The sequence below is a fragment of the Cyclopterus lumpus genome, chromosome 14, assembly GCF_009769545.1.
Source record: "Cyclopterus lumpus isolate fCycLum1 chromosome 14, fCycLum1.pri, whole genome shotgun sequence".
In the NCBI taxonomy this organism is placed as follows: Eukaryota; Metazoa; Chordata; class Actinopteri; order Perciformes; family Cyclopteridae; genus Cyclopterus; species Cyclopterus lumpus.
This window is the reverse complement of record NC_046979.1, coordinates 17,556,711-17,566,693: the sequence shown is the minus strand read 5'-3', so window position 1 is coordinate 17,566,693 and position 9,983 is coordinate 17,556,711. Positions and strand designations below refer to the sequence as shown.

Here is a 9,983-nt window from a genome sequence, read left to right as displayed (position 1 = left end):
ACCTTCTGCCTCCCCTAGTAGATGGGTCTGGAGTGCGGTGTCGGTTAGTTGTTGTGGTGAAGCGGTCGGCAGACCAAAGCAGGGTTGCTCTGGCCTTTGTCCAGGTCTGACTGAAGGGAAGGAAACTTCCTTTTCCAACACAGAGGGGGCTGAAACCCATACGTGCACAGGAAGGGTGACAAGTCTGTGGCAGAGCTGGTCAGGGTGTTGTGTGCGTATTGCACCCAAAGCAGTTAGAGGCAGTCAGTGTCAGTCAGTCACTCAGTCTCTGTCTCAGTCTGTCAGTCACTGAATTAATCATGGATTGCAGTATTAAAACACGTTTGTAAAGCACATGTGAACATAGTCCCTAACCATTGGTGCATGTCTAAATCCTCTGCCTCCTGTGTGATTGCAAGCCCCGTCCTCATTGTTTCCTCCTGTGTCTCGTTCCCCTGTGTATTCAGTCTGCGTCGACTTGTTCTGTACCAGATCGTCTTTGTGTTGCGTCGCCTTCCAGTCTGAGATCCTCGCGTGACTTTTTCAAGTAAAGAGAGTTTTTTTTTGTCACCTCACCTCATGTGTTGCTCTGCTCCTGAGTCTCTGCTACTGCCCTCAGAAATGTGTTAATGTTGAACCAATGCTTTATAAATTATGAATTAAGTGTTTAACTCGTACTTATCTAATGCTATATAGCGTGTGGTTATTATAAAGTGTTTTGATTGCCTGGAAGTAGGCCACAGAAGCAAAGACCGCAGGAGTCACTTCACTCTCAACAATTTCACGGTAAAATGCTGGCAGCAGAGACGCCAGTTATTTTAAGGTGCAGCTACTCTAATTTAATGGAACAGTGTATTATTATATACTGGATTATACTAGAATAGCTGGGTTTACGGTAGTTTTACTGTATTTATTTACAACGGTTAATGAAGGCTGATACTTTTGCATTTAATTCCCCACAACAAAAAAGTCATATAGAGTCATATACAGTCACTGTTGGGTGAGGTCATATACAATATTGTTAAAGTGTATTACTTGTCCTCAATCATTTATACAGCTGACTTTTGTCAGACAAATAATATTAGATACATAGTATTCTAAAACTGATGAGGTAAAAATTACTTACTTCATCCAAATTTAAACTGTGTAGAGCCTAAAAATAAAATTTTATAAACATTGGGCTCCAGCAACAGCGCATAAAAATGCCAACATTAACTTCCACACATACTGTTGACTCATGCTGTTGTAGCTGGGTCATTCTACAGAAAGGCTGGAATCTGGGTAGTACAGATCTTCTGAAATGCATTTCTCCTTACATACCTACCTATATATATATATATATATATATATATATATATATATATATATATATACATATATATATATATATGTATATATATATATACACACGTTTGTTTTACAGTGCAAGGGTTACAGCTGAACGAATAAGGCTAAGATGCTGTTGTACACAGATTCATTTAACATAATACACACATGTAGTTAGTCAGATGTATCGTGCTCTATGAAGCAGTGATATTATAAATCTATTAATTTACACACATTCACACACTCAGCGATTTATCTCCAGCTGTCTGCATTTCCATGTGTCTGATTAAATTGTGTTCCTTTTAGTCTGAATTATGACTTTGACTTCTTAGTATTTATGTAGTATTATCCAAAGATCCACATACAGAGCATTGATTGGTCAGTAGGTGGAGCTTTCACACGAGTAGATCTCTTATCAATATCATCAGTTAGGTGTTCAGCTTCAGTGATCACAGCGATCTACCAGATGAGAAGTGACCCTCCGTCAAAGGACTGAAAACGCAGAGTTAAACCTGGTTACCTGCTGACCCCTGACCCTGCTATGCAGTACAGGGCCCTGGTCTCCCTCTGTAATGCTTGTTATTGCAGAACAAGTCAAGAAACTAAACCAATGTGAACATTATTGATTACGTTGGAATCAATAATCTCAGCAGAGTATCTAACCAGTGCAATCACTCCGTCCTTCTGAGCAGTATCCACTGAACACTTAAGATAAAACCCACACCGGTGCTTATGAAGCCTTTCCCCTCACCCAGAGTCAGAAACACATCATCTAGGGTCTTTAATCTGAGAGCGTCATAAGAGTCAATGACGAAAATACACCAACGCCCGAGACATTTAATATTCTCTGTTTTAATAAAGCATTGAAGAAATCAGACCTTCTGCTCATCTGTGGGCCATCACAAACACAGCCAAATGCCAGCAGGACTTTCACAATGTTGACAGTGATGTAAACCCCTGAACCAGACTGCAGCAGTCCCCATAGCAACAGAGGAGAGGGAGGGCATTACACAAGGCAGAGAGACACATAATGAGTCAGGCCACTTGAGTTCACATCCCAAGCTGTAGAGAATCTGTTAGCACTAAAAACACAACCACACACCACACAGACCATCATATTCCCTCTGAGAGATTGAAACTTGAGAGATATCAGTTGGCCCCAATTTCCACACAGGCACAGATATGGTACGATCCACCCTCATAATAAAACCCTCATCGATGGTTTCCCCCTCCCTCCGCCTGGCAGGTACCACTTACTGCCAGGGGAGGGGGGTGGGGGGGCATCCTATCCATCCACCACACATCTAGGGCTCATTGTGGATGGATTGCAGTGCACTGAACTGTATAGAGCAGGGTACCATCCAGGCTGCTGTCTGTGAGGGGTGGGGTCCGGCTACACTGACACCACCAAACGTACGCTTAAAGAGGGTCACAGAGACGCAGGAAAAGAGAGGAAAAGAGAGAGAGAAGAGGGGGGAAGATTGTACCTGAGGAGGACGACCAAACGGGTAAGGAGAAAAGGGGGTGGATGGAGATGGAAGGAGGAAAAAGACAATGGAGAAAGGTCCAGAAGGGTTCAAATAGATTCGCTCCTTTGCTGCTCGGTTTTTTTCCCCCCTGTTGACAATCCATCCTACTCCTTTTTCATCTGTGACACGTTCTTTTTTTCTTCAATCATTTGCACATCTGTTCATATTTTCATGAATGTCAACGTCTGCAGTGCTTATTTCAGTCTACATTTTATATTTGTGTGCTTAGTCTTATAATCTGTTGAATAGATCTGACCATTTGGCCCAGTTAACATGTTTTTTTTAGCATTTGATAGAATGTACTATATGCTTTTGTTGCAATATAAGATGACATGATGGATCAGATGTGACGATTTTACGATACAATGTTGACTGATATTCATACTGCATTACTGGGGACTGACTTGTTTCATGTTATCTTGCTTGCTCTGCAGCCAAGGCTGCCATAATATTTAAATATATATATATATATATATATATATATATATATATATATATACACAATACGATATAGCTTTTATCATATGACATAATACTGTACGTTATATGTTGTCTTAGTTCACACATTTACTGGAGTTAGTTGGATGAACCACATATTGATAAGCTAACTTTGCCATCAATAACCATCAGTGTGTGAATAGAAAATAATAGTGTCAACCATAAATTATTGCAACACCATTTATACGATTGTATCTATTTAGAAATACATTTAGTCAAAGTGACGAATTGTATTTCTGGGATATATGGATCAGTCTTTCCTGGAGAAGCGGGGCTACAAGGGAACTATTTCATAAAACACTGAAACAAACAAACGCAAAGGTTTACAGAACGTGTTTCCGTCCATGAAGCTTACACACTGCTTTGTTGTTGTTGGCCAGGATGAAAGCAGACACCCCGGTGAACAGCGCCATGAGTGTCGGCCAAGCCAGGAAGCTGGTGGAGCAGCTGAAGATAGAGGCCAGTTTTTGCAGGATAAAGGTAAAAAACGCCTCAGATTCAGATTCAGATATGAAAAATAACAAGTGGAATGCGCTTAAACAGGGCTAGACTAAGGGAAACATGGAGGCAAGTGATGACTAAAAAGAACAACACAGTGGATGAATTAACACACTCAATCTTAATTAGAATTCATTAAAAAAAAGCTGAAATATTAAAAAAATAAATCCTGCTCTCTCAATACATGTCCAGATATTTCTGGTGCCCAAAACTGAATTCATAAGTGCTTCTATGTCCCTGCAAGTCAAGTACCTGTCCACACAAATCATAAGTTAGAATATGACTCCCACGATTGATAGTGCTGCACCTGCCCTCAGGTTAAAAAGAGACAGAAAGCCTCAAATCAAATTAGTTATGACAGCAATGAAACATTTTGTCACGTCAATGCTTTCCATTGGATGTTCAAAAACATCTATCCATTGGTGAATATATAAAACTAATCATAGCAATTTAAATATATACCGGTATGTTTAAAACGCTAATAATATCAGGTTTTAGAGACAGTTTTCAGCTACTTTCACTTCTGGCAAAGCATAAGGGGGAAAAAAGAGCATGAAGCATTTATTCTCTTTAGATGTGTTGTACATTCATAAAGCAAAACTAGAGGTTTTCTTCTTTCTAAAAATTGCTATAATTCAAAGCAAACCCAATTACTTATGTACTGATGCGTGTACTTTCCACTCAAACTCAGAGTTATTGATTCTGCGTTGTTTCTCTGCCTATCTGTGTGCTCATGCTCGATGACTCCGGTGTACGCTGCTGCACTGTGATACCAAACATCTGGTTTCCTTCAAATTAATCCATATTTCACTCGAGCATCCCGTTATCCCGTTTGCATGTTTTACATCCAGACACATTCTCAACTTCTTTGCATCTTTGATAGAGAAACATTTGAAACTATAAATGTCAGGGTTTTGACTCGTTTAATCCTCATTAGCCAAATCTGAGCTGTCAAAATTTAAGACACGAAAACATTCAGACTAAGGATTAAAAGCCCAAACTATCAAATTATGTGAGATATTATTACGACCACACACTTTATAATGACAAGCATATGGACCTCAGACCAAAACATTAAAACTGGGGGAATACACTGATTACACTGATCTCCATGAGGGGTTTATAACATCTGTCTTGGCTAAATATGTGGCACCCTGAATAAACTGGTTTAACAACAACAACAACAACAAAAAAGAGAACAGAGCAGAACGTAAAGAAAAAAAAAACCAAAACATTGTGTATATATTCTAGATATACTTCAGCAGACAAAGACAACCAGCTTCAAGGTTTCCAATATGTAGGAATATAGTTTAATTTCTCGAGACGTGTGAATCCAAATGCCGAGGGGAATAATGAAACCACAGGGAAACAGAGGAAATGGAATAAGATCATGGAATATAATAATCCATGTTCATGAACCGTCCCCTAAATCTGAGCGTCCTCATCTCTAGGTATCAAAGGCGGCCGCCGACCTGATGGCGTACTGCGACACGCACTCCTGTGACGACCCGCTCATCACCCCCGTGCCCACCTCGGAGAACCCTTTCAGGGAGAAGAAATTCTTCTGCGCTCTTCTTTGAGACCAATCAGGGATTGTTGTCGATTCACGGTACAACTGTACAGTGTGTATAAGTAGTTCTGATCTGAATAAGATGTCAATGTACTGTAGTAACCTTGCATAAAAGCTGCCGATGTACATAGTACACAAAATCCACAACATGTCTCGAACTAAATTCTTTAACCGCTGACGTCCTTCTCAATGTGAGAGGAGAACAAATAAGAAGAAGAAAGAGAACGTTAAACTAAACCTGAAAGCAATTAGTAAAGAGTTGTTATTATTATGAAGAAACAAGACTAAAATACATTTAAGAAACAGCTATCATCTGTTTGGAAACACATTTCAGTGTCCATACATTTGAGATCTGGTAAGTGAGGAAAAAAAGAAAAAAGACAAGAGGTGATGGAGGAGTTCCCATGTGGTGATTACTTGTAGGTGCAGGTAGTAACACTTTACTTCCAGGTAGAGGTCTTCATTCTCTCTCCAACATTTAGATCGTCCTTAAAGAGCGACGTCCCACCTGTTAATATATTTTGTATTCCTCAGCCACTTTCCCCATTGTGGGCGGTTCAAGACAACAGCTGTTCCTGCGTACAATTATCAAGATTTTAGCATTTTGCTCATTTGTGGAAATAAAACCTCCCGTTAGCAAAGAATTTCTCATGTGTGATATTATTTGATAATGTAAATCATTTTTAAATGGACATGACAATAAAACATGTTTTTAAAACCGGATGCGTGTATGTTATGTTTAATCAGAGCAAAAATAAAATGAAACTTTTATACCGGCATGCGTTAAGGCATCTCATTTAGAAGCCATCGACGATGGTGTCAAGCTCACTTATGAAGCCGTGACCTAAATCAGGCGTGTTGGCGTTACAAAAGATATACTCATACTTTATTTATTTAGAGACGGGAAACTGAGACCAGTGAATTACTTTTTGTTTAGAAGTCAGTCAAAGACAAGCTACAGATTGGGTGCATTTGCAGAATCATAAATGAGGTCATCTTCTCCTGAAGCGTCGTATACATTCTATTGGACATAAACTAAGTAGCTTCTTCACTGTTAATAGACAGGTAGAGGATGCTTTAGCGGTATCCTCCATCTTATCCAACAGACACGTACTCCACCACCTCACCAGCAACAGACCGACACGTTTCTGACAGCGTTTGAGTTTGTATGTGCATTTTTATTGATATACTTTCCCCATCAGTTTCAAACGAGCAGACCGTTAAGGGGGTCGGGTCGGATCAAGCCGCTTCTTCATTTGCAAGATAAAAAAAAAAAAAAAGAAGTGTAAAAGGTTTGTGTAATAACATTTTAAAAAGGTTGAAGTCTTTGACCAGGGTAACGTACGTTGAGGTTTTGTTTTTGTTTTGCCGCATCTTCAGCAAGACACTTCAAACAATCCAGCCCTTCAAGAAATCCTTGAAACATTGTTGGTGATGCCAAATTGTTAGCAACTTTAAAATGGCTTTAAAAAATTTTTTTTTAAAAACAGGCAATCGGGGCACGAACCCCAAGAGTTGATTACAAAAAGCCTGGATTGTACTGGTAAATCACCACTTTACACAGTAAGACATGTTTGCAGAAATGAAATGCATTAATTCTGAAGGCAACGGTTTAAATATAGAACAAAGCAGCCGTGTTTGGCTTAAGAAATGTAAATCCCCAGTAGACGAACAACAATGGATGAACAAAGAATTTCAAATTCAACCTTTAATAGAAAGTACATGCAGTATTTCAATGATCTCCGACAAATGTAATATTCCGCACGTGAGATGCATTTTCCTTTTCCCAAAAACTGGACCGTTTCAGGCCAAAGCACCTCTGTAGCCTGCTTTCCAGTTAGTGTCCTAGTCCTGCTAATGCGTATGCCGGCTCAGTGGTATGACTTATTGGGGGACATAAATGGACCAGAGCCATCATTATTGCTACACTCTTGCTTTTACTAAAAGAAGTTTAAATGCTGCGAGTAGACAACACGTTTTGTGATTCTCTACCCAACTTTAAAACCATGTCAATTTGAAGAAAGAGTTGGCAAGTATTAGTCTAGACCTACTACGCAGAGACCATGAGACGGGCATGTGTAAAATATGTAGGGGGGAGGGGAGTTCATAATAAATTGACTTCAAGAACCTCAGGCGTGTGAAGAGTGTCAGTATATAGTGCGCAGCTGAATTGAATTAAGATCACAGAAGAGGTAATGTACAGTTTGGACTTCAGAAGTAGAAAACGATGGCTGAATGCTTTACAAGAAGGCGTCACACCATTCTTTAAGGCAGCCAAAGCAGTCACCTTGTTGTTTGACATTAGCCTTGCAAGTGTCCTTCAGCCAATCGCGGAAAAGCTCTTCGTCTTTCTTTAGCACTAGAAACTGCCCGAGGACAACGTACGCCTGTGAACGGAGATGAAAACAGAAAACTGGATCAAGACAGGAATACGTGCTTCACAAGATCTCCCACATTGTCGTCTGGTGATGACTGCCAGAATAGATGATTATGTAGAATTGGGATGCTTGACACACACACACACACCTTACAGTACAATGTGAATAGATCTTATGACCTGTCACACAGTCAAATATGTCTAAATGATACCCACACGGCCCTGTTGGATAACAGGGAAAAGAAAATAACCCCACCTAATAAAATGTTGTGCAAGCTCTATTATTTGCTGCGTTTACTTTAGGATTAAGCTATTTTTGCCGGTGAATGTTATTTCTCTGAGTAACTGAAAAGAAAGCTGAATAGCTTGTTAGTCAAGATACACTTGATTTGAACCAAACTGCAAGTATAATAAACTGGCCAGTGTTAACACGACCATACACTGGTTCATGCTTAAAATACTGCTTTTAGACAACAATTCTATGTGACTTAAATTTACAACATTATACAACCTTGAATGTTCATGTTACTTCAATAGAGAGGAGCTAATTTAGCAGATCTGAAAATTACTGAATTAATATGACCGAATTTCTTAATAGGCTGCATTTCATTTACATTAATTATTATTTTGTATTGATTTTAAATAGATAGTGATAATACCACTATTGTGGCAAGGATATAAGCCCCCTCTGTAGACAGTGCATTTTATTTATGGTAAACATTTTTACATTGCTAAGAAATCAACTCTCCATTACCTTATCAAAACCTTTCCCCTCCAGTCTTTGGCCAAGGACCTCTCCGATGCCCGCAAGAGCCGTCACAGGCTTCTCACCCATGGGCTCGGCCACAAAGTCTTTATGCTTTTGGGATGTCGACGACATGGCTGCTGTGTATGCGGTCAAAGATCGCCAACTACTTATCTGAAACACCAAAGAGGATAGAATGTAAAAAATAAATAAAAATAATTATATTATATATATATGCTTCAGAGAGAACGCAACTCCATAAAGTACTTTTATAAAATAATAATTGTGTTTCCCCTTTTCTTAGGCTTTTAACCACCACCTTCTTCTTCAGGGATAAACTGCCAGTGTCATGATAACCAATAAACCTTCTGGATTTTAATACATGTCTAAGGAACTTATGTGAAAAGGAGACATTTTGGTGGTAAAGGGGGTGTTATGTATCTGCTAAAGCTTAATCGTCATTACTTTAACCTCCTCAGTCGGTTTCATTGAGACCCAATAAGAAACCTGCATCACGTGACAGGACACACTCGAGTCTAACCTGGTGTCAAATACAGTACGATGAACTGCCAGATCACGAAGCGGGCTGTAAAGAAGCTTTACTACTACGATCAATACTTTAATAACGTGAATGTGTGCATAGTATTCACACATGACCTACTACGCTGGATAAACATGCACGTGTTTACATTCATTGAGAAAGCAACAATGCGGTTCAGGGTTCCCCCACTGAGGATTTGCGCGCGCATTGCATTTCTGTGCTAACAACTGTAGCACAAGGAGCTAACGTTTACTAGTCAGACTGCGTTATCGGTCATTTCCCGACGCATCGCCGCAGCTTGTCACCGGGGGGAGGGTCTCTTTATTAAACGTGATAATCCGCACCAAAACGTTATCGATTAAGTCAGCACTGTGAAGCGAGAGAGTAGCGTAGTTAGCTCACAATTTAGGCGCCTTCAACTTAATTGAAGTAGCCGTTGATACTGTTAAACTGTCGCACGGCGCTACCTTTAGTTTACGGCATGTTTCAGCCAATGACAGCAACGTGTATTGTGGCTGAGTATTATTAACTTACTAATTATGCCCCCGTCCTGGCTGAATACGTAGATGGCTGGAGAGTAGTTTGGTTTCTGTTTCCGTCAGGCACCGGCGACCACAATGCAATGCGCCCGCTTCTTGCGTCCTTACGTCACCGGGGGCCCATGTGATTTATACCCCTGATCGTTGACTTACAGGATAAGCAGCTCAGCCGTGTGTTGAACTGTCACAGGCTTCAAGTACAAGTAGATTACCATCGATCCATCCTTGTTACCTGCAATACAGGTAACTAACAACTTATATTTAATCATTAAAAGAACGTTGAAGATGTCATTATATCATACCCAATACTGAATAACCTACTTTATCCATTTATGAGACTCAATATCTATATCATGGGATCAATACATAACCCAATGTTGC

At 39.8% G+C, this 9,983-nt stretch overlaps 2 protein-coding genes across 2 annotated transcripts; one reads left to right on the top strand and one right to left on the bottom strand.

Annotated features, from left to right (window-relative positions):
• Positions 1–2,618: 2,618 nt before the first annotated feature.
• Positions 2,619–6,117, top strand: gng3 (guanine nucleotide binding protein (G protein), gamma 3). Its single transcript, XM_034550558.1, has 3 exons — positions 2,619–2,813; positions 3,713–3,812; positions 5,282–6,117. Exons 2-3 carry the CDS (start codon positions 3,714–3,716, stop codon positions 5,408–5,410), a joined length of 228 nt encoding a protein of 75 aa, XP_034406449.1. The 5' UTR covers positions 2,619–2,813; position 3,713; the 3' UTR covers positions 5,411–6,117.
• Positions 6,118–7,093: 976 nt separating this feature from the next.
• banf1 (BAF nuclear assembly factor 1) lies at positions 7,094–9,718 on the bottom strand. The gene is made up of 3 exons (XM_034551024.1): positions 9,598–9,718; positions 8,532–8,696; positions 7,094–7,787 (listed from the first exon to the last, which is right to left on the bottom strand). Exons 2-3 carry the CDS (start codon positions 8,655–8,657, stop codon positions 7,641–7,643), a joined length of 273 nt encoding a protein of 90 aa, XP_034406915.1. The 5' UTR covers positions 8,658–8,696; positions 9,598–9,718; the 3' UTR covers positions 7,094–7,640.
• Positions 9,719–9,983: the final 265 nt, after the last annotated feature.

Coding starts and splice junctions, on each gene's coding strand:
- banf1 (XM_034551024.1), bottom strand. CDS start 8,657: ATGTCGTCGACATCCCAAAAGCATAAAGACTTTGTGGCCGAGCCCATG. Junction 7,788..8,531: donor AGGGGAAAGGTTTTGATAAG/GTAATGGAGAGT, acceptor CTCCGTTCACAG/GCGTACGTTGTCCTCGGGCA.
- gng3 (XM_034550558.1), top strand. CDS start 3,714: ATGAAAGCAGACACCCCGGTGAACAGCGCCATGAGTGTCGGCCAAGCC. Junction 3,813..5,281: donor CCAGTTTTTGCAGGATAAAG/GTAAAAAACGCC, acceptor CCTCATCTCTAG/GTATCAAAGGCGGCCGCCGA.